At 48.6% G+C, this 27,889-nt stretch overlaps 2 protein-coding genes across 2 annotated transcripts in view; both read right to left on the minus strand.

Moving 5' to 3' along the window:
• Window positions 1–3,246, minus strand: part of ppox (protoporphyrinogen oxidase) — a 10,768-nt gene extending 7,522 nt beyond the window's left edge. The window contains exons 1-4 of the mRNA XM_068747173.1: window positions 3,163–3,246; window positions 2,941–3,075; window positions 1,594–1,709; window positions 72–204 (exon numbers count right to left, since the gene is read on the minus strand). Of these exons, the coding sequence (XP_068603274.1) occupies window positions 72–204; window positions 1,594–1,709; window positions 2,941–3,075; window positions 3,163–3,246 (468 nt within the window). The remainder of the gene's footprint in view (window positions 1–71; window positions 205–1,593; window positions 1,710–2,940; window positions 3,076–3,162) is intronic.
• Window positions 3,247–4,139: 893 nt separating this feature from the next.
• Window positions 4,140–27,889, minus strand: dyrk1b (dual-specificity tyrosine-(Y)-phosphorylation regulated kinase 1B). The gene is made up of 13 exons (XM_068746944.1): window positions 27,009–27,889; window positions 15,984–16,165; window positions 14,671–14,790; window positions 14,296–14,484; window positions 13,918–14,065; window positions 11,568–11,717; window positions 10,730–10,866; window positions 10,329–10,475; window positions 9,995–10,135; window positions 8,491–8,611; window positions 6,711–6,893; window positions 6,326–6,429; window positions 4,140–6,021 (listed from the first exon to the last, which is right to left on the minus strand). Exons 1-13 carry the CDS (start codon window positions 27,109–27,111, stop codon window positions 5,506–5,508), a joined length of 2,241 nt encoding a protein of 746 aa, XP_068603045.1. The 5' UTR covers window positions 27,112–27,889; the 3' UTR covers window positions 4,140–5,505.

Here is a 27,889-nt window from a genome sequence, read left to right on the forward strand (position 1 = left end):
CATCCGTACCGGGTCTGACACATCGGCCACAGGATACAGAACGACCCCCCCCCCCCCACACACACACACACCTCCTTTCCAAGCCTCCGAGAGAAGAACGAATGAATCGTCTCGTCGTCTTTCCTGCTTCTCTTCACCAGCACCTCCGTGGCGATGGACAGCAGCAGAGGGCGAGAGAAGGGTGGGACGGCGAGAAAAAGTCCACTGAAGGAGACGGAGACAAAGAGGACCAACAGACGGGATTATTGCCTTTTCAATGATAACTTTAAACGAATCAGAGACACTCTATATACATCGCTAACGTGGTAAACGCCTGTTCTAGGTTTCTGGGGTTCTACGTCGGCGCATCGAGGCCCGTTCCCAGCGACCATCGCTCCAGCGTTCCAACGGTACAACGAGTCTGCTCAAGAAGGAGAATGGACGAGCAGAAAACCCTGCAATCATGCTAGCACAGCTAAAGAACTGACCTCCCTTTGTCTGGGTGACCCCAGGCATTCGTACGGTAGTGTATAAATATATATACACACACGTATAAATACATGTATCTATAGTGGTAATGACTGACTTTGGTGTACGGAAGATCAGCAAGACATTTCACGCTACAAGCAGATACCCCGGAATGAGAGCAACAATGCTAAATGCTAAATGCTGCTAAATGCTAAATGCTGCTAAATGCTAAATAGTCTGCACTTATAGCGCTTTTCCACCTTTACAGTACTCAGAGCGCTTTACAATTACCGGCAGGCCTCACATTCACAATGTGCCTCATCCAAAATACAAACACGGTACTGTGAGGGGGAGTCAGGACGCCAGGCCAAGTTTGATGGACGGCTTAGAGACAGTGGTGAGGACAGCATGATGGACGGCTTAGAGACAGTGGTGAGGACAGCATGATGGACGGCTTAGAGACAGTGGTGAGGACAGCATGATGGACAGCTTAGAGACAGTGGTGAGGACAGCCATGATGGACGGCTTAGAGACAGTGTCTCTGAGGAAAGGACAGGAGGCGGAGCTAGAAGTGGAGGAGATGAAGACGCTGGGAGTGACCAGGTTGGACAGGATTAGACATGAGACAATAAGAGGGACAGTGAAGGTTAGACGTTTTGGAGACAAGGTCAGAGAGACCAGACTTTGATGGGTTGGACATGTCCAGAGGAGAGACGGGGACTATATCGGTAGAAGGATGCTGAGGATGGAACTGCCAGGGAACAGGGCTAGAGGACGACCCAGGAGAAGAGACATGGACGTAGTGAGGGAAGACATGAGAGTGGCTGGTGTTGGGGAGGACGATGCAAAGGACAGAGTGAAGTGGAGACGGAGACAAGCCGAAAGGACAGTGGAGGTTTCAGCATGTCCGTATTTCTAATGCGTATCGTTTGTATTTACGGAGATCAAAATATTAGAAGTGATTTAGTGTATTATTCTGGAACGATATTCCTGTCTGGTTTTATTCATGTTCAATAAATGTTTATCTAGTTCGGCGCGACCTAAGGGGTGTGTGTGTGCGTGTGTGTGTGTGTGTGTGTGTGTTAGTGTGTGTGTGTGTCCCCCCCGTGCCCCCCCCCCCCCCCCCCCCAGGCTCCAGAGCCCTACCTGAGTCCTGAAGGCATCCTGTGGAGCTGCTTGTTGACGTACAGGTATCGGTTCCTGGAGGCAGCATGACTGGAGGCAACAGGAAGGACCGCCCCACCCAGACCGAGGTCGTGCACCTGCACACGCACGCACACACACACACACGCACGCACACGCACACACGCACGCACGCACACGCACACACACACGCGCACGCACACGCACACACACACGCACACACACACGCACACGCACGCACACACACACACGCACGCACACACACACACACACGCACGCGCACGCGCACGCACGCACACGCACACGCACACGCACACGCACACGCACACACACACACATGCACAAACGCACGCACACACATGCACACACACGCACACACATGCACACGCACACACACGCACACGCACGCACACACACTAGTAAAACCTAAACCAGCATAAACCAGCACGCTATCATTGGTTAAACTAATATCTTTATTGATCTGTGGGACGCGTCTGGATTTTAGGAGAAACTTCTAAATGGGTGGGCGGAGCTCTACGATAAATCACCGTGGGACTCGTGACACGTGCGCACCGGCTAGCGTTCTCCTGACGCATCAAAACGAGATCTGTGAAGAGACTCGAAGTTTTAAAAGGTCGGCCCAAGAATCAGAAGCAGGTTCTAAACCGAGTCCCTGGTTCTAAACCAAGTCTCCGGTTCTAAACCGAGTCGCCGGTTCTAAACCGAGTCGCTGGTTCTAACCCGAGTCGCTGGTTCTAAACCAAGTCTCCGGTTCTAACCCGAGTCGCCGGTTCTAAACCGAGTCGCTGGTTCTAACCCGAGTCCCTGGTTCTAAACAGAGTCCCTGGTTCTAAACCGAGTCGCTGGTTCTAACCCGAGTCCCTGGTTCTAAACAGAGTCCCTGGTTCTAAACAGAGTCCCTGGTTCTAAACAGAGTCCCTGGTTCTAAACCGAGTCGCTGGTTCTAACCCGAGTCGCTGGTTCTAACCCGAGTCCCTGGCTCTAACCCGAGTCCCTGGTTCTAACCCGAGTCCCTGGTTCTAAACAGAGTCCCTGGTTCTAACCCGAGTCCCTGGTTCTAAACAGAGTCCCTGGTTCTAACCCGAGTCCCTGGTTCTAAACAGAGTCCCTGGTTCTAAACAGAGTCCCTGGTTCTAAACAGAGTCCCTGGTTCTAAACAGAGTCCCTGGTTCTAAACAGAGTCCCTGGTTCTAAACCGAGTCGCTGGTTCTAACCCGAGTCCCTGGTTCTAAACAGAGTCCCTGGTTCTAAACAGAGTCCCTGGTTCTAAACAGAGTCCCTGGTTCTAACCCGAGTCGCTGGTTCTAACCCGAGTCCCTGGCTCTTCACCATATTGAGGGTGTTGTGGCCCACGCCCCCTGCAGGTCGAACCCCTCTTGGCCCGTGCTCAAACACCGCCCCGTCTGACCGCCTGGTGGACCGCAGCCAGCCCCCGAAACGACTGCTGGACTCCACCAGAACCACCTGGGGGGGGGGGGGGGAGACACAGAAGAATGAACAGCAAGAGGTGGTGGTGTGTGTGTGTGTGTGTGTGTGTGTGTGCGCGTGTACCTTGATGACCTGAGGGCTCTTGGCCAGGTAGTAAGAGGCTGCCAACCCCCCAATCCCGCCCCCCAGGACTGCGATCGTCCTCATTGGCTGGTCGTGTGTGTGTGTGTGCGTGTGTGTGTGCGTGTGTGTGTGTGCGTGTGTGTGGAGGGGGGGCGGAGCTGGTGTGTTGTGACAGGGTGGGGGCTGCAAACAGATCTGTTGATGATGATAAAGACTTTTATAGATTAACTGCAGCAGAACAAAGAAATAATAATAAAGAAGATTAAAACGCTTAAAAGCACTTTAAAACAAAACGGGGGGGGGGTCCCGGGGGGGTCCTTCAGTGGACATCCAACCTGTCGTTGTAAAATAAAATAAACACACGCACGTCCAGCTCGAACACGTGACGCGTGAAGACGAGACGCGACGCGACGCGACCCACGACGGAACCGGCCGAGCTTCTGACTCCCGCGTCCCCCGAACGCTTCTAAAATAAAAGCTTCGTGGACTCTAGAACACGAGAGAGTTCAAAGAGAGTTCAAAGCGCGGCGGCGTCAGACCCTCCGTGTTCCGACGGAACATTCATAAACAAGCCGGCAGAACTTCCGGCAGGCACGGAGCTCCAACCCACCGGAACCGGCCCACGGATACCTGGACGGAAGCAGCGGGAGCACCGGACGCGTCCGGTCCACGACGTCCTCCGAGTCTGGACAGCTGAGCCGGTTCAGCCTCTTCTTTCCTTGATGCGGGACAGTTTCTGGATGCGTTGCCGCCACCTGCCGGACCGGAGGGCAAACACGCGGGTTCCAGTCGGTGATCTGGATCAGCACCAGAAGGTTCTAGATTGTTCTCGGTACCTTTAAACACCAACCATGAAACATCAAAGTGAATCAGAGTTTATTTTTAGCTGCTTTTTGAATCCATAAATGGAGTTTTTAATGTTAAAATGTAAACTTTTTTGCTGACTCCATTCTGGATCCGGTCCGGATGACGCTCGGTGTTGAGATAGAGACTATCGAAAGGTTTCAGGATCAGGACTGACTTTCAGAACAAACGGAATGGGTCCAAATGTCGGTGTGCCGGTGCAGCTGAGGGACGAGACGCGCGGCGGGAAAGGTTGGACGAGTAAGAAGAAAAGTGGACATCGGATGTTTGTTTGACTTTGGTGTGCAAAAGTATACTCTTTATTCTTATAATATATCCAACTTTATTTTGCCCCAAACCCTCCCCTCGACCCAGCCCCCCAGAACTGGTGCCGTTCTGATGTCACCAGTTACTGTCAGTTACAATAGCCAATCGGAGCTCACCTGCAGAAAGAAGGCAACCAAACAAAGAGCAGAAATAAGTTCGTTGTTTCATGTTAAATAGTAATAAATACATTGAGATGCAGTGGTTCTTACTTTATCCTTTTCTCTTAAGCAGAAGGGTTAAAAAGGTTTTTTCTTTTTTTTTTTTTTTTTAGTATTATTTCTGTTTCTAGTTCTTTTACTTCTTTATTGATCTGTGTCGAATCTTTAGCAGCAATCCCGACCAGTTGTCATGGTGATTAGCAGCACAGAGAGGAGGAACTGTCTGGAGGAGAGACACGACAGGAGGAGGAGAGGAAGAAGAGAGCCAGGAGGCCGGAGAGACGAGGATGAGGAGGTCCCGGTCTGGGTGTCCCGGTGTGGGTGTCCCGGTCTGGGTGTCCCGGTGTGGGTGTCCCGGTCTGGGTGTCCCGGTCTGGGTGTCCCGGTCTCGGTGTCCCGTCGCCGTCTCCTCCCTCGTCCTTCCTCTCGCACGACCGACAAAAGCAACAGCGGGAGGACACGGACGATGAGACGAACATATGCAGGAGAACGTCTGCGAGTCCTGACTGGATCACAAGTCTGAAGCTAGCTACGGTCTATCTGATGCAGTATATATATACATATACACGTATATATATACTGCATGCCCATCGTTTATGCGTTAAGACTGCCCCCTGTGGGAGCTGTGAACATGAACATGCGCTCTCCTCGAACCGTGAACCACCACGGATTAAGATCAACAACAGGATCCTCTCGCGTTCCTCTTCATCCTCATCCTCCTCCTCCTCTCCAGGCTTAAACAATAGCAAGTCGAAACACACAAATCGTCAAACTCAAGAAAAAAATCAAATAATATAAAACATCTACAATAATATGAATAAAAACAAACTTGCCACAATCATTCCTTCATGTCAAGTAAAACACAGTAAATGTAGACCCCCCCCCGCCCCCCCTCCTCCTCTCATGCAGTACAAACGGCCTCCGTCACCATAGCGTTCGCCTCTATGCCTCTGTGTGTGTCGTTGTCGTAGTTGTAGGTAAAATCGTATGGCTTTAGGGCACGGTTCAGGTTTTATCAAGAGTTGGCTGGCCCCTCCTCGGAGTCCGGCCTCCCTCTGGCCCCTGCAATGGGGTTATTGTTGTTGGAGGCAGGGTAGTAGTCCTCAGGGGGCGGTGCTTGGGGCCCTGGGGCAGTGGGGGCCGTCCGAGTCCGGAAGGCAGATAGTCCAATCGGCAGAGCGAGGGGCAAGGAGGCGGAGCCAAACTGAGAGGTTTCCATGGAAGACACCGCCCCAAGGTGGTGCAGCCCAAGGGACACGCCCACATCCATGCTGTCACTCATCTGAGGCGAGGATCCCTGCTGCCCCCCCACCCCACCAATGCCTGTTTGTCCAACCTGTCGCGGACCACGCCCCCCGTTCCCGTGGTGGGAGTACGTTGGGTGGGGGTGAAGCGGCGGGTCCAGGAAGTGGCGCTGGTGTTGCTGAGAGGCAGCTGGCTTGTGGAGCAGCAATTGGGTGTATGTTGGGTCCTGACCCCCACCTCCACCGTCACTGCCCGGCCACATTCTCATCTGCTGCTGGGAGGGAGCCTGGTGGGAACAGCCAGAGACACAGCAGCGACGTCACAACGAGACACACGCACAGCGGCGCAACAGGGGGCGTGGCCTGTCGCCGGCGTCCTGCCAACTCACTGCATGTCTGGAAACGAGTCCCACAAAACACACAAGCAAACCTCCTCCACTCCCCTTTAGCCTGGTGCTGTGCCCTCCAAGAGGAAGTCTGAGAATCAGCTGCTCATTCATAGACTAGAGTTCAATACCACTGCCCAAACGCGTGTGTGTGTGCGTGTGTGCGTGTGTGTGTGTGCGTGTGTGTGTGCGTGTGTGCCTGTACCTGAGGGCTGGTCATCTCGTAGTCTGAATGCGTAACAGCAGAATTATAGTAGCGGTTGCTGTAGCGGTAGTTGCGGTTGTCATTGGAAGAACCACTAGAGCCACCTAGAAACAAACCGGATCAAGGTTCAGGTTCAAATTCAGATCGGCCGCTTTGTCTGGCACGAATACGAATGTTCAAATGGAAGGAAGTCAAGTCAAGCTGCCTGTGGGAACAGGAAGTGTCCCCGCTCGCGCACGACCCGGCGCGTCGTCACCATCGATGTCCCCTGAGCGTGGAACCCGGGGCGCTGGCCGCCTGACTCGTTTTGCATGTCAGTGAGGTCAAATGATAACTAAAACATTTCGGACCACCGATTGTTACGTATTAGTTCTTGTCGTTTTACCAGAGCTAGAAACGGAGCTCGTTGTGGAGGTTGAATGCGAGTGGTCCATGGCAGGAGAGGTGGATGTCGATGAACTGGTGTTGGTTCCTTCATCTGTTGTCTTCTTGAAGAAATTGTGCTGCAGGGCATAGAATGGTGTGATGCGACTTTTTGGGTCATAGTCAAGCATGCGCAGGATCAGATCTGGAAGAGGACAAACACGACGGGATTAAGGACCAACCACAGAGAGGTAGGTTCTAACGTCAGCGAGAAAGTACACAGACGAGTTGTTGTTGTGAAAGTTCACGGCTGTGCACCGAAATGCAACGACGTCCCTGCTGAAGGGAAATGTCGGGGTTGTTTTCTCACCCACTTCCTTTAATTTAAGCACTAGTCCTGACTTTCTTTAAAATGTTCTAAAATGACATTTATCGTGGTTTGTAAGGACAGTTCAGATTTACAAGCGCATAATCTGTAGAAGTGAAAAAAATAATTTGAGATTTGTTTCATTTTGCTGGTTCAAAAACAAAAGAACAGAGCAGATGCTGGTCCTTTTGTTCTCGTTACGATTTCTCTTTGATATATAAACAGCCTCGGTCTCGTCTCGATAATGTCGTGTTCTTCACTAGAACACGATTTACCTTTAGCGTTCCGTTGGCTTTGCTGCCTGAGATGAGTGTTTCTAAAGAACTCCACTGACGATGGTTCGGTTTTTACAGAAGACACGAGCTTTGTTTAAACGACATATTGATGGGGTCCACCTGCCACGCCCAGGGTGCGAGCTAACGGTGACGGTCTGTCGGTCGCCCTGACACTGAGCCCTGAGCAGCACCGTGTTAAGTTCAGTGACACGACTAGAAAGGGTGTCCTGAGAATTATTAAACTACAACATAACAAATTATGGCAGTACTGTATACAGTAGTCCGTCCTTTTCCGCGGGGGTTACGTTCTAAAAACAACCCGCAATAAGTGAAATCCGCAATGTAGTAATTTTTATTTATTTTCAATTATTATACATGAACATAAATGTTTTAGGGCTGTTAAACCCCTCACCACACACTTTATACACGTTTAACAGTCAGGCATTAATCTAAATAGATTGTTTCAGTATTATAGAATGAAACCAAAACCTTTTCAGAACTAAACATTTGTTTGATGAATATAAATATATAGTACGTACAGTAAACGTTTTCCTGTTAATAATGTTAAGGCGTGCAGGTCGAGGAAAGAGCCGCTTGGAGTGCAGAAGAACAAATATTCTACTCGTGCTGTCTTTAGCCTCTCATGCTGCTTTATTGGATAGCTTAGCACAGCGGAACGGCAGCGGCTACATGTATCAACAGGAAGAAACAAAACCCAAAAGGGATGTGACGTTTATGCTCCTACAAAATAAAAGCCTCTTTTTACACAGAGAATAAGAGCGCTATAAAACAAACGCTTAACAAATAAACGCGATAGCTTTTAGAAATAACGAATTTAATTTTAATGATCAACCTACGAGGTTGAACACATGAGAAGTTATTAATAGCGACTCACGCCTTTCAAGGCGCGTTCAAGTGCAAAAAATAAAATCTGAAAAATTGCATTAAAACTCCGCAAAGCAGCAAAGTCGCGGAAGATGAACCGCATTATATCGAGGGGCTACTGTACACGGTATTAAACTACTGTGCATGTATTTTTGCGCCTACGTGCCTTTTGGCCTGGAATGCCGCGTGCATGCAGGTTTATTTCTATGCAGGTTAATACCAGCTATACCGGGGGCTTAGCATCGCATGGTGAGTCCGTGCATAAAAAGAATCACCTTTAAACTTCAGGTAATCACAGGGGGCGTGTCCTGGCTCGCCTGCCCTCCGGCCCCCTGGCCCACCGGTCTCAACACCTAAGATCTCATGAAGGCGCCGTGTGGCAGGGGGCTTGTATTCCTGGAAGACACAGAGTTTGCAAAATAGTTTGATTAAATGTTTTCACTGCAGAATGGAAACGCGTCTCGTGTCGGTTCCCAGTCATCCAGGTCCCAAGCAGCAAAAAGGAAGAATCAGCCGGGCTTGTTCTCGATTGGCTGAAGATGTTTCTCCTCTCATCCAAGAGGCTTCTTCGGTTCTGAGAGACTGGGCGAGAGTCCGGATTGTCTACTCCTGCTGGAGCAGACGACAAACAAAGAACCCAAACCACCAGCACATCAGATGAAAGGGCGTTGTCAGGGCGTTGTCAGGGCGTTTTGTCTTTCGGGTGGACCAGCGGTTTCCTTTCGTCTTCCCTCTCCTGTCCATTGTTGTTTTTGTAATGATTAGGGATGTCCCAATCCGATCTCGTGATCAGAATTAACCTCCCGATCAGGACTCGGATACATATGGATCGTTATTTTCATTACTTCTTATCAGATCTGGAGTTACGCTGTTACACAGAGTGAGACCTCTCTACTCCACACAGAGACGGTAACGCATGACATCACTTCCTGTGACACTAATGGTTGAATGCAGGCTAAACAAGGAAGCAGCTTGAAGCTAGTCTGCGCTGTGGACGTATTCTGAAGTGGAGGACAGAAACCTGGCGATGGAGCTGCTGTTCAGTTTATTATAAATATTCGTATTTAATATTTCCAAGTCCAAAGTGAAGAAAGTATTTGATTTATGACTTGAATGTTCGAGCTACGCCACAGAAGTGCTCCGTTTAAGAGTTAAATTTTGAGATAAGATGAATAGAATAACAAATAAGGGACATCCTGGATCCGTTTCTTCACTCGTCTTAATTTATTTTTCATGTATTACAGAAGTATCGGATCGGGACTCGGTATCGGTTCAAAATCAAATGACCCGGACTCGGGACGTCTCTAGTTGTTATATTTGTTGGTCTTGACAAATGCCCAGTTCCGGACAGACACGCGTCTTCAGAGCGTTCCGGATGTCCTTCTGCTCTTTGGCCCCTTTCCACTCTGGTGGGGGTGTTTTGGGCCCGGTGGTTCAGGGTCCTGATGACCCCTAACTTGTGGGTGGTGGGACTCAAAAACAAGATACTGGTCTGTGGTTGTGTGTGTGTGTGTGTGTGTGGGGGGGGGGGGGGGTCTGTACACCTTGATGTTGAGGTTTCCATCTTTTTGCAAGGTGACCTGCACAGTCCAAGAAAGGCCGGACTCAACGTCTAGATGTTCTGATCCACTTCCTGGGTCCTGACTTTTACCCAGGTGTCGTCCACATACCTGAACCAATGGCTTGGGGGGGTCGTCCGTTTAAAAGAGGGCGGGGCCTTGTTTCCCGCAGGTCTGAACCTTTGACTGAAGAAGGGAAATGAATGCGAGATCAAAATACCTTCTTGATATCTTTGTTCTTCTTCACTGTCCAGAGACCATCTGACAGCTTGTCAAAGTACTTCCTAGCTTTAGGAGCTGCATCCAGCATGTGGCTGGGCGGGACCCCCAGAACCTCCACAATCTTATTCATCTGGTCAACCTGCACGCACACACACACACACACAGTGTATTAAGACACGTATTATCAGTATCAATCAAATGCATTGACCCATAATAACAACAATGCATTTGATCTACATGGAGCTTTTGAAGATACACAAAGATGCTTTAGAGCGCGCCGCTGAATCACTGGCCACTCCCACTTTACCGGGGCGCTGCGGGGCCACCTTTACCTCATTGGAGCCGCTGAAGAGGGGCTCTCCCGTATGCATCTCCACCAGGATGCATCCCAGGGACCACATGTCAATGGCAAGGTCATAGGGCATGCCTAACAGAACTTCAGGAGAGCGGTAGAACCGGCTCTGGATGTACTGATAGATCTGAGGAGGACATGACAGAACAGGAGGGGCGTTCAGGCACTCGACAGGCGCACGCGCTACGGCTTTATTATCATTACGCATCCATGCCGTACGGACACGCAGAGCAGAAACGCTTTCATCATGCGCCTCGTTTCACAACGTGGGACGCGGTATTTTATAAAACACTAGTGCTCACATGAAAACAGACGTGTGCAGTATTTGTAAAACTAGATCAGGTATAAGCTGAAGCTCTCGGGCGTCTGAACGCTGCTCACCCTCTGTCCGAGCTGACACGAGGAGCCGAAGTCGACGATCTTGATGGCGGATCTCTTGGGGTTACACAGCAGGATGTTCTCCGGTTTCAAGTCGCAGTGGATGATCGACAGCTCTGGCGTGGCCAGGAACAATAACGCTGTGAAAACAAGCGAGGGAGTAAACACACATGCGTATATCTATACACACTCACATATATGTGAATACATATTTATTTTTTTATTATTTTTTATTTATTAATTTGTTTCAAGCAGAATAAAAATTAAAAACAAAACAAAATTATACCTTTTTGCGTACAAGAAACCATATATCGACCAAAGAAACAAAAACCCACAAAAATAGCAATAATACATTATATAGTGCTTGAAAAGGAGTGGGAAGAAGAAAAACTTATTAAATCCCACCCCATAATACAACTGTTATTTCTCATCTATTGGAAAACCAGCAATGGAAAAAAACAAACAAACAAACAAACAAAACAATTAAGTAACATTTATACATAGGATAAATTACGAAAAATATCTATATATATATTAAGGAGCCATTATAATAGGCCAGGATCAACATTAAGCCCCGCCCTCTCTGTACTGCATCAAGATCATGGTTTGTAAGTGAATTTAAATTTTTGAATATTTTTGCATTGTTTGTGTACAACATGCAAGCTATTCCACAATTTCACCCCACAGATAAATGAAGTATCAAGTTTATCTTATGGATTATGAGTCCAGAGCCAAGTTGAAGCAGCGTTCTCTACTCCAGAACCAATCAGAGGGCGGCTATCACGTAGCGCTAGCCTGCTGTCGTGCACCCCAAGACACAGTTCTACGTACGTGCACTTACCTGTGCAGAGCTGCTGTGCAAATTTCCTGGTGAGGTTGAGGGAGACTCCTCTGAAGTTGGTGTTCCGGAGTAAATCATACAGGTTGTAGCTCAACAACTCAAACACCAAACACAGATGATTCCTAAACATAAAATGACGCTTCAGGTGGACTGTAAAGACACAAATCGACAGACAGGTACACACAGAGACAGATGGAGACAAGGAGGAAGGTTAAGATAAAGACACAACCAAGAATCACTGGGCAACATTAAAACAGTTCATTTCAGGCGCACTTTCCGTTTGGACAAACACTCAGAGGCTCAAACTGTGAATACTTTGGGATATACAACTAAATACAAAAGATCCCACTTAGCTATGTACAGAACAAAACGTGTGTCAGAACATATGTGTGTGTCAGTGGTATCGCTGAGGTCGGGCGTTGGGATCCCGACTAAGGCGGTAGCAACAGGGTGGGGTCGGGGGGCCCGAGGCGAGACCCTTCACGCTACACGCCTGCACCCCAGAAAACCAGCGTCAGACCGGCTCAAACGTATTATGAGGAACCAGGACACCCTGATGACAAGATGGCTACTAGAACACGACATAGGTGGAGCAGGCCGGAGAACAGGGCGTGGCCGGAGTGCTAACGGTAGCCATGACACGCGAGAGAATATTAAAAGGCACATTTCAATTTTAATTAATTTTATATTTAACACCGTAAAAGCAACGTCGGTAAAAACAGCGTCAGTAAAAACAGCGCCGGTAAAAACAGCGTCAGTAAAAACCGCGTCGGTAAAAACAGCGTCGGTAAAAACCGCGCTAGCAAAGTGTGCAAAACAGAGCAGCACCTTCAGGACGTTTTGTACTGTTAAAAGACGAGCAAAAGCCGGTTGAGTCGGGTGTTAATAGCATCCTACTCAACAGGGGGGGGCTCTGAGTTGAATCCAAAATGTCTGCCTTTATAAGCTGCTCCATGGCCTTCATAAGGGAGGTGAGTGTGAAGGTCAGGGTGAAGGTCATTTTGGGGTTTGGTTTTAATGTTGGGGGGGATGGGACAATTATGGACGAGGGACGAAGACGAGGGACCCTACAGAGACGGAGACATTGCTTCAGCATCTGCTCCCAATGTTGTCCGGCCCGGGACTCTTCCTCTCCTTCACACCCTTAAAGACGTCCCTATTTATGATTGCTGTCAGGCCTCTAGATCTGTGCAGGGGGAGCGTCCCTCTATGCCAGGGCTCAGTACTAAAGTCACCAGGTTATAAAACCGATTTAAACTACAGCCAGGGAAACGGGATAATAACAGATTCATTGTGGCAGTACTCCCACGCAGGCCGAGAAACCCGACACTAGCAGGGTCGCCTGCTTTTATCCCCCTTAGAGCGACGTTCCTCTGGCCGATAATGCGTTTAACAGATTTGGACACGCACGGCTTGTTATTGGAAAAGACAGAAATGCATTTCCGAGGGACGATCAAGTCATCACAGCGATTAATGTACGAGGTAGGAGCCCCCGTCGGCCGTCCCGGTCCTGCAGGCGCTGTACAGCCGACCGGAACCAGCCCCGCTCGGGTTTAGTTCCCTTCAGGACGGGTTTGAGCTCCGGCACACGTGTGCACTGTCGTTGTGTCCTTGGGCAAGGCACTTCACCCTCATTGCCTGCGTGAATGTAGTGAGCGAGTGAATGTCAATGGTGGGAGGGAGGGCCGATGGCGCATAATGGCAGCCTCTCGTCTGCCCCGGGGCAGCTGCATCTACCCCGGGGCAGCTGCATCTACCCCGGGGCAGCTGTATCTACCCCGGGGCAGCTGTATCTACCACAGGGCAGCTGCATCTACCCCGGGGCAGCTGTATCTACCACGGGGCAGCTGCATCTACCCCGGGGCAGCTGCATCTACCCCGGGGCAGCTGTATCTACCTCGGTGCAGCTGTATCTACCCCGGGGCAGCTGCATCTACCCCGGGGCAGCTGTATCTACCTCGGTGCAGCTGTATCTACCCCGGGGCAGCTGCATCTACCCCGGGGCAGCTGTATCTACCACAGGGCAGCTGCATCTACCACGGGGCAGCTGTATCTACCACAGGGCAGCTGTATCTACCACGTGGCAGCTGCATCTACCCCGGGGCAGCTGTATCTACCCCGGGGCAGCTGTATCTACCCCGGGGCAGCTGCATCTACCACAGGGCAGCTGTATCTACCCCGGGGCAGCTGCATCTACCCCGGGGCAGCTGAATAATGCACAATGTGAAGCGCTCTATAAAACCAACGCGTTATTATTATAATTATAAAACAATACACACGCAGACACCTCTATGCTACCTGTGAGCCGTGCACGCTCCCCTTACTGTCACGTGCGTGTGCTTCCTCTTACCGATGTAATATTTCATCTCAGTGTCATGCTTGTTCATGAGCTCCAGCAGGCGCAGTTCGATCTGTGCCTGGTTCAGAAACGCCTTCTTGTTCTTGATGATTTTAATGGCGACCCATTCCTGCTCGTGGTGGTCGTAGGCTTTCACCACCTGTAAACAGACATGGAAGGGAGTCGCCCACGTGAGACGTTCCCCTCCCCAAAGCGAACGGCCTCTGCTCCGATTCCAGCTGAAGCTGTGAACGCGTAAAACACCGATCTACGCGCTTCAACGAGCAAAGGCAACAAGAGAACGCGCAGAATCTGTGCGCTGTCGTCACGACGACAGCTCGGTGGCACAGGAACAGAACAAGGGCACCCTCTACTGAAGCTTCTGATCACCTGTCCGAAGGAACCCTTCCCAATCAGCGAGTCTATCTCGTAGCGGTCCAGCCACTTCTCTCCGTTTTTGACGATGTAGTCGTAGTTGTCGTCATCGTAGCCGTCGTTGTAGATCTTTCGTTCCTTCTTGGTGCTGCTGTCCTCTGGAGGGACTTGCTGGGCGCGCCGCTTCTTCTTAGTGTAATACACCTGTGGACGAAAACGCCGCGCTGAGTGCTAGCTTTGCATTATGGGACATCTGCAGGACATACCTGGAGAAGAAGGCAGCCAGCGCGTGTTAACATTAAAGTCCATTTTATTTACGTCTAGTCTTGAATTATATTTCTGATGAGTTCATTGGACAGCGTTTGAGGGGGCGTGTCTCGCGTGGAATACCTCATTGATGTGCTTGTAAGTTTTGATGAGGTCGACAGAGAGTTTCCTCAGTGGGGCACTGGCTGGGTCTCTGAAGCTTGGGGGGATCCTCCTCTGGAGTATTGTCATGTCAGACAGCACCTGAGGGGGGCAGCAGAAACACACACGCGTGAAGCCTGGCACCTTCTACGCTACGACGCAAACAAATCACACGTAGCTTTGGGTGACTATTGATACATCGGGACAGAATTTCAGAATTATTATTTTAATATTCATGAGTTTGACATTCTCTAAAGTATCGGCTTCTTGGAGCACGTTAAGCTCATGTGGCGTATCTCTAGCAGAGCCGCCGGTTAGGGCCGTATCCAAACGAGCAAGTCGTCGTCCAGGCAACACCAAAAGGACTTTGGACATCTGTAACTGTTGGACATTTGGTCTGGCTGGACGTTGGGATGAGATGAACCACGACAGACATGTTCAATGCGATCGCTTTGCTATTCAGAAAGGAAGGTGTCACATTACAGTTTATAAAATCTATTTCCAGAAGGCCGGAATGAAGAACACAACTCCATAAGCATATAACGCGAGTCAGTAACGCACACTGCCTTACTATCGGATAATAAACGGATAATAAAACAATCAATAGAGTGTTTTTTGAGAGACCTCACAAAGCGTGCGCGGTAATACGGTAGCGCTAACCACCGGGGGTCTGAGCCAGATTACAATCAGCTACTCCTTCAAGACAAAATATATTGGTGAATAAAGGCAAGAACATCATCTGGGGAACAAACCCTGTCCTCATTTTGAACCTAAAATTACAACAAAAAGTATCTCGAGGCACTTTAGGAACGAGCAGGTCTACGGCATCCGCCGAGGAGGCTGTGCTTTTGCTGCCGTTCGTTGTCTGCTAGCAAAAATAAGGAGAAATTGCTGGATGGATCTTGATGAAAACAAATCTGAAGATGGGGCGCGGTCTAACTTAGTATTGTATTTTGAGTGCGATCTGGATACAAAATAATCTGGATTTTCCTTTTTACTTATAATGGACGCTTAAAAAAAAATCAGATCTTCGTGGGAAATGTCTTCTTATCATTGAAAACTGCATTTACGGATTTAAAATTCAGTTAAAAATACACATCAACTCCGATTGACTTTGACTTTTCATGGTTGGTGCATAACGATAAACAATCTAGAACCTTTTGATCCGGATCACCACGTGGACCTCGGCTCGCACAATGTGAGAACCAACGTCTTCCTGAACTGAACTCGTGCTGCTCGTTGTCTTTCTATGGAACGTTCCTCGGCTCCACGGGGACTCTGTGGACGACACCCACCTGCTGCTGCTCGGCCATGGAGTGGATGGAGCTGAAGGAGGGGTGCGTATGCGTGTGCTGGCTGGTCATGGCTGGCTCAGCGAGGGAGTAGCCCTGGGCAGTGGAGGAGGAGGAGGAGGAGGAGGAGGAGGAAGAGGAGGAGGAGGAGGAGGAGGTGGGCGGACATCCTGAGCTGCTTACACCTGAAGAGAGAGAGAGAGAGAGAGCGGAGATTAGAAAGGGAAGCCGCCACCACTGGGATGCACGTCTATCTGCGGTAATACCACGATTAAAACGGATCAGAAACGCAGTTCTGGTCCCACACTGACCGGATATTTAGTCACCTGGAGACGACACATCCCTCAACAAGTCCTCAACAGACACTACCCGGGGCGTTTTTGTTTCTTTATACGCTGTGAGGAAGATGAGCAACGTTCAAACACACAGTAAAATTACGGAATATTTCCGTAAAACCTCAAAAGCAGCACATCCGTGGACCTTGAAGCGTGATTCCACCGATCGACACGCTGCAGCTCAAAGTGCTTTGGACAGAGGCCAAACGACGTTCTGCTAGCTCGATGTCGTATCACAGCAACTCGTTTTAATCTTCAACTTGTTAGCATGTCTCACGATACATGTTTGTGCTCTCTCGCCGTTTCGAATCCGATCTCCCGCGGCGTTAAATCCTAAGCCGGAACCGTCTCCTTGCAGCATCAGGACGTCTTCTACAGTTCCTGTTTAGCGCGACGCTAACGACGCGGCGCTGCTTTTAAGCGAGGACGCTGGTCGAACCGTCTGTGAATCCTTTCGGTTGCTTTCTTTAACAGAAATATGTGTTTGTCAGTCATTGTTTTAACTGCATCCTCCAATGAGCACATAAAAAAGCTTTCAGGCAAAGGTAGAAATAGTAATCCTCCCATTTCGGGTTTTTGAGCCAGGACTGTTCATTCATGAATGAACATTGAAGACAAGACATCTAGAGATTGTCTCTCATCCTGATCGCAGGTGGCCCGGTACACTCTGGACAAGTCGCCAGTTTATTGTCGGGCACGTTGTGACACCCATTGACACTCTACAGAACATTTAGCATGACCAGTTCACCAGAACTAAATGTTTCTGGAGGTTAGAGGTCACCGGAGAACCTGGAGAGAACCCACGCTGAAACGGAGAGAACATACAAACTGTGCCCAGAATAGAATCGCTTCTGGAACCCTCTTGCTGTGAGGCAAGGGTGCTAACCACTGCGCCACCATGCTCAAGGTAAAGCAAGAAGAGCTGAAAAAGAATCGACTCGACTTGCTTGCGGTTGGTTTAAAACATTTCACCTCTCATCCAAGAGGCGTTTTCAGAACTAAAGCCTCTTGGATGAGAGTTGAAATGTTTGAAAGTCTCCCACAACCCCTGTCTCCACCCAGGGGGTCAACGCGGACTCAGTGGAGGACTACAAATACCTGGGAGTCCGCACCACAACCCCTGTCTCCACCCAGGGGGTCAACGTGGACTCAGTGGAGGACGACAAATACCTGGGAGTCCGCATTGACTATGAACTGGACTGGGCTCAGAACACTGAAGCCCTTCATCAGGCCTGGTTGGCACAACTCATTTATTGCTACAGTTGCATTGACAGCAGGTAACGAAGGTCTGGCCTTCTCATTTACGCACATATCGCCACTCGCTGACCACGAGTGAACTGCACAGACTTCAGTCCGGACCCGGGAATCTTGCCACATAATGGGAAACTATTTGGATAGCCTTTAAAGGTCAGTCAACCGACTAGGGACCGGCCGGGTGCGATGGCTGCAATCACCTGTCGCCGTGTTCATCTTGGGGAGGCTCAGCGGCAAACACAAGCACAGAAAAACGAGAAGCACTTCCAATGAAGAGAGAGCCTGATGCCTGGACAGAATATTAAGAATACCGGTAAGAGCTGGCCTAGCCGTCTCGTATCCATGCCTGAATAATCCCAGAAATCTCATCATCTCATCTGCATTCAAACAAAGCTGCGTACATTTCTCACACAATACTTCCTGCTGCCACTGGAACTGCATATTTACATACGGTTGTCTTGGGGGGGGCTCTTTTTCCGTTTGACCTCTGCTTCCATGGCCAGCCCATTGTTTTAACCACCATTAAGGAATTGAGATTCAGATCTGGAGAACAGTCTGAATGATCTTTTTAATGTATCCAGACTTATCCAGATCCACGGGCTCTTTTCCAGCCCAAGATCTGCACACCAACCACTTCATGGAAATCTCATCAGCGTAGCCTCAAACACTGGATGATGCTTGGAGTGTAGATCGCCCCCTAGAGCCTGGAACCACACATCCTGGGGCTGGACAGGCTGTGTTTCACTCTCACACACTTCATATCAATGCATCTTCACAGAGACTACGACGCCCATGTTCAGCCGTGTTACCTGCACACAATACCCATAAGGCCATCTTCTTAAAGGGACGTGTCTTGCCCATAGTAGAGACATCTGCAGCAGACCTCTTTGAATATACTTGGTGGCTTGTCTCAGTGTGGAATCTGAAGTAATTCATTCATACAGTGCTGAACAAAGTCAGCTGACTGAAAAAGTCTGATTCACAATTCAATAATCTGCATCTAAAGGGCTTCGAAACAGAAAAACAAACGTTTGCTTTCTCTAAAACAGAGAATTCTACCAATAAACTGCAAACTGTGTAAAAAATATATTAGTTCCCTCATTAAAAGACCTTTTAATGAATTACAGTACTAACATAAAGCATGTCCACTTCAGTCACGCTTAGAGCACTCTGCTGCCCCCTAGTGTGCACCACAATCCAGTGCAGCGCCCTAGTCTCCCCTCTGCAGTCGCAGCGTCAGCGGGACTTGCAGCTGAAGGCAGCTACGCGTGCTTCTCTTGCAAACGGATCATTTGAATGATTTCCCCGCGTCGCTTTTTTGTATTTCTCCTTTTCTGGTGCAGCAGGAGGAACCCAGGTCTCACCGCACCAGCACCGGTCAGGGCACCGTGACCTCTGACACGGAGGTCTGTGCAACCCCAGACCGGTCACGCTGGATGATGCCACAGGCAGAATATGTCTAATTGCCACATGGCCTCGGTGCAAAACCTCCTCTCCTCTGTGAAGAGAAAAAGGAACCAAAAGCATTCCCGGGGCTGCGTCCTCAGGTCCCACTAGAGGCCCCCGGGCCCCCCACGGAGCCTGTTTCTGACAGTTTGCTTTGAAGAATGCACATTTTTTATGGGGCTTTGGCCGTTCCTCCTGATGCTGGGCCGATGCCCTTCTGCAGCCCTGCCCAGGAAGGATTGGGGCGGCGCGGCGCTCCGTGAAAAAGCCATTCCCACTCTGGAAGCCGTTTTACTTTTCCCGCTCCTCCGCAACCGTCACTGACGTTTGCACCAAAGCAGGTAGAAAGCCGTTCACACTCGCTACTGGAGAGACCGAGCGCTCCTGCTTTTGGATCATGACACATAAACATACATGTTTTTAGATAAAGGAGCCGTCAGAGGAGCAGAAGTCACGTCGGCCGAACACAGAAACATCCGACATCTTTTTGGGAAGTATTCGCAGCACTTCCTCAAACTGGCATCCCTCTTCTCAGGCTGCCATTGGTCGAAGCCCCCCCCTCCTCTGTCAGCTGATTCGCTGCCGGTATCTAAGGGCTGGCTGGCCAGTACGCTATAAATAAACTCAGTGCTGTCTCAGCAACCAGCCTATAATACTCATTAGCTGCTCCTCCCTCTCCCGTTCCACCTCTCCCACTGAGCAAGCAGCTTCCAATAGCAGCATTTCAACATACCCCCCCCCCCCCCCTAGCAACCCAATCCACCCGGCCTCCCTCCTTCCTTCATCACTGCTAATTCTCAGAGCCGTCAGCCCCCGAATCAGAATTATGACTATTGAAATCATTGCTCCTCAGATCTTTTCTTCTCCTCTTAGGAAAACACACACGTGTATCTTAACTGTGAGGTTACTGTGTAATACACACACAAGAAAATGTATTTAAACAACGGTCGACGAGATCATTTCAGTCCAATCAGAGGCAGTTTGAGGGTAGAGTGGTGACGACGGCCGATAAAGGACGGCGTCCGGTTCACACCGTCATCGTAGTTTAATCCATATCAATGTTCAATATTCAGAAAGAGGAGACCCAATTACTGGAAATCACAATGCAGCTCCAGCCTGGCGCAACATCCTGGAAGTAAAACCTGACTCGCTAGCACGGAATGGGGAGGAAACGTCAGAAACACACGCAGAAGAACAGAGTTAATAAAGTTTAGAGACAGACATGAGGGACGCTGTCCTGCAGCATCTGTTTGAGACAGAAATGAGGGACGCTGTCCTGCAGCATCTGTTTGAGACAGAAATGAGGGACGCTGTCCTGCAGCACCTGAGACAGAAATGAGGGACGCTGTCCTGCAGCATCTGTTTGAGACAGAAATGAGGGACGCTGTCCTGCAGCATCTGTTTGAAACAGAAATGACGGACGCTGTCCTGCAGCACCTGTTTGAGACAGAAAAGAGGGACGCTGTCCTGCAGCATCTGTTTGAAACAGAAATGACGGACGCTGTCCTGCAGCATCTGTTTGAGACAGAAAAGAGGGACGCTGTCCTGCAGCATCTGTATGAGACAGAAATGAGGGACGCTGTCCTGCAGCATCTGTTTGAGACAGAAATGAGGGACGCTGTCCTGCAGCATCTGTTTGAGACAGAAAAGAGGGACGCTGTCCTGCAGCATCTGTGTGAGACAGAAATGAGGGACGCTGTCCTGCAGCATCTGTTTGAGACAGAAATGAGGGACGCTGTCCTGCAGCATCTGTGTGAGACAGAAATGAGGGACGCTGTCCTGCAGCATCCGTTTGAGACAGACATGAGGGACGCTGTCCTGCAGCATCTGTTTGAGACAGAAACGAGGGACGCTGTCCTGCAGCATCTGTGTGAGACAGAAATGAGGGGCGCTGTCCTGCAGCATCTGTTTGAGACAGAAATGAGGGACGCTGTCCTGCAGCATCTGTGTGAGACAGAAATGAGGGACGCTGTCCTGCAGCATCTGTTTGAGACAGAAATGAGGGACGCTGTCCTGCAGCAACTGTTTGCTGTTTTGACCAAAGACTGGCTCAGATATTTAATATAAGTGTTTGGTCTTTGATCTTGAGACCTTTACGAGTCTCAGCCCGCGTGTCCAAAGCCCCTCCCCATAGTGGAGGCTGCATCAAAACAATAGAGGGGTTCGTCCTTTTCGTATCCCACAATGCAAGGCCATATTTGTGGGCAGCGTTTACAGAGACGTATATATATACCATCGCTAATCATACGCGTACTTATCCCCAAGTATTGGCTGGACATGAACTTTGTTTTGGTTTTGTAACATGGAGAAATATTCTGAGTCACCCGACAAGAAGGCTTTTACTCGTTACGAGGAGGAAACGGCTGTGAGATCCTGAAAGATCGACTCGTCTGAGTGGAGTGAAGCTCACTTCCTGTTCCCTGATGTAGCGTTTCGTTAGCATTTTAGCAGCTGAACGGTTTTCGCTGCTCTTCCTGTATATCGGGGGCGTTGAACTCATTTTAGTTCAGGGGCCACGTGCAGCCAAGTGGGCCGGACCATTAAAATCATAGCATAGCTCATCAGAGCTGTAAATAACAACACATTCATGGTTTCCCTTTGTTTGTTCCCTCTGTATTACAGTGGACAACTTCGGAATTGCAGGTTATTGTAAAAGATTAAAGTTCATGTTTCATTGTATTTTTTTACTTTGGGATTTACTCTGCTGGCCAGATTGAACCCATTGGGGGGCCGTATGTTTGACACCCCTGCTGTATATTCTGTCTTTTATTCAGAGAGCTGTGTTTTTATCTGAAGGCTTCAGGGAACCGGTGAGCTAGCCGGCGTTTAGCTACAGTCGTAGCATCGGATCGGAGGATTGCAGCAACCCACGCTCTGCTTCGCCGTTCACTCTTCTGTTCTGCTGCTTCCCCCTTTCCAAGAAATAACACGAGGAACGTGATGAAAGCTCTTTTTTTCGCTCCCACCGTGATTGTGACAGTTTATAATAGCACACGTAGTCGGCTTCATCACTGGAAGAACGGTCGACAACACGGAGTGTGTAAACACAGTCTGCAAGTATGGCTGCCCGCAATGCATTATGGGTCATCTAGAAAAGGACAAACCACTCTATATGATGAAATATAAATACAGTAAACGGGTACAACTTTGCAACCTTACTCTCAGCAACCAGTGGGATCTAAGAGACCCACGTCTGTCACAGTTCTGGCTCGACTCAACTCGACGCTGAGCTTTTGTATTTCTGTGCATCCATTACAATTCCAGACAAGATGAACAAAAACGCCATGACCGAGTGGGTACATACATAATATTCTGCACAGCAAAAAGCAATGGCTGCCACATCCAAACAGCCCAATGGCTTTATTTTTATTGCAGCAGCAGCGTTAGGGAGGTGCAAACGTTCAAACCGTAGACGAGGAGCTCGATCGGTGCTTCATCAAACACTCCTCCTGCTCCTGATTCGTGGTTTAGATTCTTACAAATTGCTCGAGTTCCTTTAGGTGACTGAGGCCATCCAGTCCTTCAGATTCCAAGTGGAGCGGTAGAAGATAGTTAGTTACAGCAAATCCCAGAAAATACATAATATGGCCTGAGGGCCTCAAACAGCATCAGGACATCAGGATTGGGACGAGTCAGTAATATCAGTAATAGTATGTACCACTCTAAAATGCACTGAAAACATCATGTAAAAACCAAACAGCAGAATGGTTTAACTAGTCGACTAGGTTTAAGGTTTAACCTCTAAAATAAGTTATAATTCACAAAAAAATAAAAATGTATCTATTAAATGTAGCTTTTAGCATCATTCAATGATGAATTTAATGAACCTGGTTGTGTCATCGTTACAGGAAGTGATCTTCAGCGATCTTCAGACCCCCGCACAAATAGTCCTAAAAACTGTGCTTGAACTAATCTGAAGTCTCTTTGTTGAGCTCAATCAACTGAAAATATATTGATAAAGTGGCTTTATGGGCCTTCTGGCTTCCTTTAGTTGTCTTTTTAGCACCAAATTGTGTGTCTTTTATTTTACAATAGAATTTACAGAACTGTTTAATAGTTTGGGGGGGGGGCAAAGCAATGACTGCATTCCTAATCCCACTAATCCCATTAAAAAGAGTGAGTGATGGTCGATATTACTGTGCAGAGACACACGTGTAACGCGACGCTAAAATGTTATTTCGGTACGAAAAAGGGAGAAAAGAATTACTAAAAATGTTTTTATTTTAAAAATGCAAACAGTATAATTTGTATAAAAGCCACCAATTTGGGTGATATTTCAAATAAATTAGACTGAGTTTTTAAAACTACTGTATTGTAACAATTTTAAAATCTTAATAAAATCATAAATAAGCTAAAACTGTAAATTTTGAACACTTAGCAACAGCCTGAATATGACAAATGTAACTACTACTACTACTACAGTTACTACTAGTAGTACTACTAACTAGTTTTTGGCTAGAAAGATTAAGTTCTCCACATTTCCTGCAGAAAGCACAGATCTGGTTGCCGTGACAACGTCTCCAGCAGAGGAGAAAACCCATTTGTTAGCAACAGGGCTAGCTGGGATACAGAGCTAATGCTTTGCTAGTTTTGCTATGTGTGCACGTCTGCGAGCTTCCAGCTCGCCTCCCCCTCAGTCAACGGTGTCCAACACTCAAAGCCACCTCTTTGGCCTCCTTCAAAAAGGCCCTAAAAATACACCTTTCAGGGGGACAGAAACGGAGATAGCCATCACGACTCTCTCCGGGTCAAACCCCCCCTCCTTTTTTTTTGTCCACCTATGTTGCACGTATTAATTGCTTTAGTAATTTATTGTAATTTATGTAAGTTATTTATTGTCATCTCGCATCAGTGGTGTAATTTATTTTAGATTAATTGTTAGTTTGCACTGGCGGTGTAATAACATTTTATTTTTGTCTTTCTAATGTTACGTTGCATCAATTGCGTAATTTAATATTGGATTTATTTTTATTTGTATTGTTATTTGTATTGTTTTTTGTGGATGATTTATGTACGAAGGACTTTCAACGGAAACAAGCCCGCAAGGGCTTTTTTGAAATGCTCCTCTTAGACAGGATGTTTGACGTTATTTGTACTGTAATACATGCTACTGTTTGACTGTACTTGTACTGTAATACATGCTACTGTTTGACTGTACTTGTACTGTAATACATGCTACTGTGTGACTGTACTTGTACTGTAATACATGCTACTGTGTGACTGTACTTGTACTCTAACATTCTATCTAATAAATATATTCATCATCATCAAAGGCGTCCGTACGGAAACACGCCCAGGACTTTAGTTCTAACTTTAGTTAGGAGCCCCAGCCGGGAGCCCCAGCGAGGAGCCCCAGCGAGGAGCCCCAGAGAGGAGCCCCAGAGAGGAGCCCCGGCGAGGAGCCCCAGAGAGGAGCCCCAGAGAGGAGCCCCAGCGAGGAGCCCCAGAGAGGAGCCCCAGCGAGGAGCCCCAGCAAGGAGCCCCAGCGAGGAGCCCCAGAGAGGAGCCCCGGCGAGGAGCCCCAGAGAGGAGCCCCGGCGAGGAGCCCCAGAGAGGAGCCCCAGAGAGGAGCCCCAGCGAGGAGCCCCAGAGAGGAGCCCCAGCGAGGAGCCCCAGCGAGGAGCCCCAGAGAGGAGCCCCAGAGAGGAGCCCCAGAGAGGAGCCTGCTGACTGAACGCTTCTCAGAACAGGGAGGGAACATTTGCTGTTCGAGCTTCTCTGCTGCCAAAGATCTGCTCAGAGGACTTCATTTGGAGACTTTTATTTTTATCCTTGCATCTTATTTGTGGCACTAATAATCCATGGTTTGCATTCCCTTTTCCTTATGCAGGAATCGGCCCTTATTACTATTTTATATATATTATTTATAAAATAGTGTTTCATACCATTTCATATTTACCTATAAAATATTGTAGCATTCTTACGCAGCCAATGTTCACGCCTGTCTAGCGATGCCGTGGTACTTTCAGTGAACTTGAAATACATTTTCAAAAATAAATCCCTTAACCTGCACCCCTCAGCGGAGAGGATATTATAGTTTCCATAGTCACGTGATTTGTACTAGGCTTGGCACCCGGAATAAATATAAACGGCAAATAATAGATTTCTGTATTGGAATTCTTTTAGAAGCGCAGCAGGAACAAATGTCCTGATCAACCAATCACGGCAACCTTCCAGAATAAACAACTTTACAGCGGCTCAAAAAGTGTAAATCAACCATCTCAAGTTAAGAACACTCACAAGTCACGCCTTCCATCAATGCTAGCCAAGCAAACATTTTATTTGTATATGCACATTGTGTCTGACAAATGAAGAGCGCCGCACCTTCTCCAACAACGCAGTTTTCGAACGAAAAAAGGAGTTTACGAGAGGAGCCGAGGCGAACCGAAGACACGCCAACGAAGGCGGAGTCTCCGAGTAGCTTCAGTTCGAGTCGAAGGCAGCAGCAGGACGCCTGGCAAAGGAGAGAGGAACGCAGCGACGACGGCCGTTGAATTCAGGAAGGACATTATCAACAAATATGATAATATATATAGTCTAGAGGGGTTTTATTCTGCCCCGTGACGAGTGAAGAAGGGCCAAAGCGAGAAGTCATTTCATGCTCCAGGACCAAGAGATTTTTAAAAGCGTCATTTCCTGCTCGGAGCAAAGCCTGCGGTGACGAGGGGGCGTTTATCAGCAGGACAACGTTCCAGCACACAATGCGAACACTAGCCGTTATTTGTGCGCTCTTCACCGTCGGTGATGCTCAGGCTCGGCCAGCCGGCGGCGCTTAACCCGACAGAACGCACCAAGGTCAGATCGGCTAGCATGAAAACGTGTCCACACTGAGCAGCTGTAGCTTCCTGTCAGGGGCATCAAGGCGCCAAAAGAAAAGCCCCGCCTATCAAAAAGCGTCCCTGCAGACTGTCTAAAAAAAATAGGCATCGTCAAGGACAGACCTGGGCTTTGTACGGCCCCAGGGCCGCTTACGGCCCTTTGGTTGACGCCGACCGGCCCGTGTAAGGTTAATTGGAAATGACAAAATAAACACATTTTCCAATTCTACTTCACACACGTACTAAAACTGCATTCAGTGACAGTTCAGTATGAAGTATCTTTCTTAATGAGCACAAACACAATATTGTGACGTCTTTAGGATGCTGAGAACCGTCACACAACGTTCCAACAGTATGTTAAACTCAAAATGTGTTTCAGAGTTACTCAAAACGTTCACTAATACGAGTCACAAATGTAAAACGTTCATTTATTTTACCAGTTTTGAATAAATTGTATTTTACATTGCTTAATTATAACATATACTCTTACAAGCTTGTTAAAACGATGATATTTACTGCTTTTTTTATAAAGAAATACAGTTAATATTACGCAGAATTGAGTTCAGCCTTTTGGCCCGCCCCCCCCATAATATTTTCTGTGGCCCCAAAGGAAATAATAATTGCCCACCCCTGGTCAAGGAAAGCAAAGAATAAGAGGCAGCGCCTCTTCTGACGGTTAATGTGTATAGCATATGGTTTGCCAGTCACGCCAGGGACAAATTTATTTTGTGTTTTCTGTGGAAACCACAAAAGTAAGATTGGCTTAAGATTCGAAACATGAAAAGACACTATTTAGGTCTCACCTTGAATCGGAGCTTCTCGCAGACGAGACTTAAAAAGGCCAGAGGGCACGATCTCGCGCTCACTACGGTTAGCAGAAGGTCAACGTGCGTGTAGCCTGCCGGGTAGGCCACACACAGACCCCCTACCTGGGACAGGTGGATGAGCAGCATCCTCAGCTCAGTGTCCCTGAATGACGGACCACAACTCTTTGATCTTAGCAACAGTATTAATCATGCTGCTAGCATTAGCACAATCGCTGACGCACACTCCCTCACGAAAGCATCGAAATGGAGCCTACGCCACGAAACATCAAACAGACGAAACATCAAACAGACATAGCGCTTCACAAGCAAGGAAGCCGAGTGTGTGTGTGTGTGTGTGTGTGTACTGACTCTTGCTATTGCGCAACAGGGCAGAGGTGATCCAGGGTCCTGATTGGACCATCCTGCTAGAGGGCACAGTCTTGTCCTCCACAGATGACGATGTGATCACCATGGAAACGCTTGCAATCGTTCAGTCCAGAAGCGAAATAGTGTCGAAGCAAACACTCGTGGGTTTCTAGCGACTCTCATAACAAGCGTTTCCCGTCCCAGAGTTCACTTCAGCCGTTTACATCCGCTCTGATAGGGCCACCGAGCAGCCAATCAGAAGGCACCGTCTACCCTGCTCCTTTCTAACTACGGTTTCTAAGGCAAACTACTGGCGTGCAGGCAGCCGGTATCTCTGAAGTACAACTCTGGGTATATATTCATCCCTCCGTGGGTCGAGGGACAGAATCCTGGTTCCAGTCGGGGAGCTTCTGATTGGTCGGCGTCCACGCAGTTTCGTACATTCTTTGTGTATTCTAGACGTGCGCTGCTAGTTAGCATATCGCTGTCCTCGTGTTCAACTAGCGGCACGGATTAAACCCAGTGTCCACGCAGTCGATGAGACATCCTGCAATCTGGCACCGGTTTAAGTGTGAGGGGCCGCCAGTAGTCCCAGTAGTCCCAGAAGTCCCAGTAGTCCCAGTAGTCCCAGTAGTCCCAGAACCTCCGAGCACAAAGTGGAGCCAAGGGGGGGGGGGGGGTTGTGTTATTTTACACAACAGATTCAAATACTTCCTGTTTACTTCCAAGAATGCAGGTGAAACAGATCGACTAGCTCCAGGTGCTAACCAGGTTAGCCCAACATGCTGCCAGGTGGGCGAGTTCGTGCGAAGAAACGGGGTGGAATAACAGGAGGGTGGAGGAGAGTCGGGTTCCAGCTGCCTGCCTTTACCCCATCCTGTCCC

This window comes from Brachionichthys hirsutus, chromosome 13 (genome assembly GCF_040956055.1).
Source record: "Brachionichthys hirsutus isolate HB-005 chromosome 13, CSIRO-AGI_Bhir_v1, whole genome shotgun sequence".
In the NCBI taxonomy this organism is placed as follows: Eukaryota; Metazoa; Chordata; class Actinopteri; order Lophiiformes; family Brachionichthyidae; genus Brachionichthys; species Brachionichthys hirsutus.

Excerpts from the sequence above, each read along its gene's own strand:
- dyrk1b (XM_068746944.1), bottom strand. The coding sequence starts at position 27,111 with ATGGTGATCACATCGTCATCTGTGGAGGACAAGACTGTGCCCTCTAGC. Across the intron at positions 11,718-13,917 it reads TGAGATGAAATATTACATCG|TCCACCTGAAGCGTCATTTT; the intron begins GTAAGAGGAAGC and ends GTGTCTTTACAG. Across the intron at positions 10,867-11,567 it reads TGCACAGCAGCTCTGCACAG|CGTTATTGTTCCTGGCCACG; the intron begins GTAAGTGCACGT and ends TTGTTTTCACAG.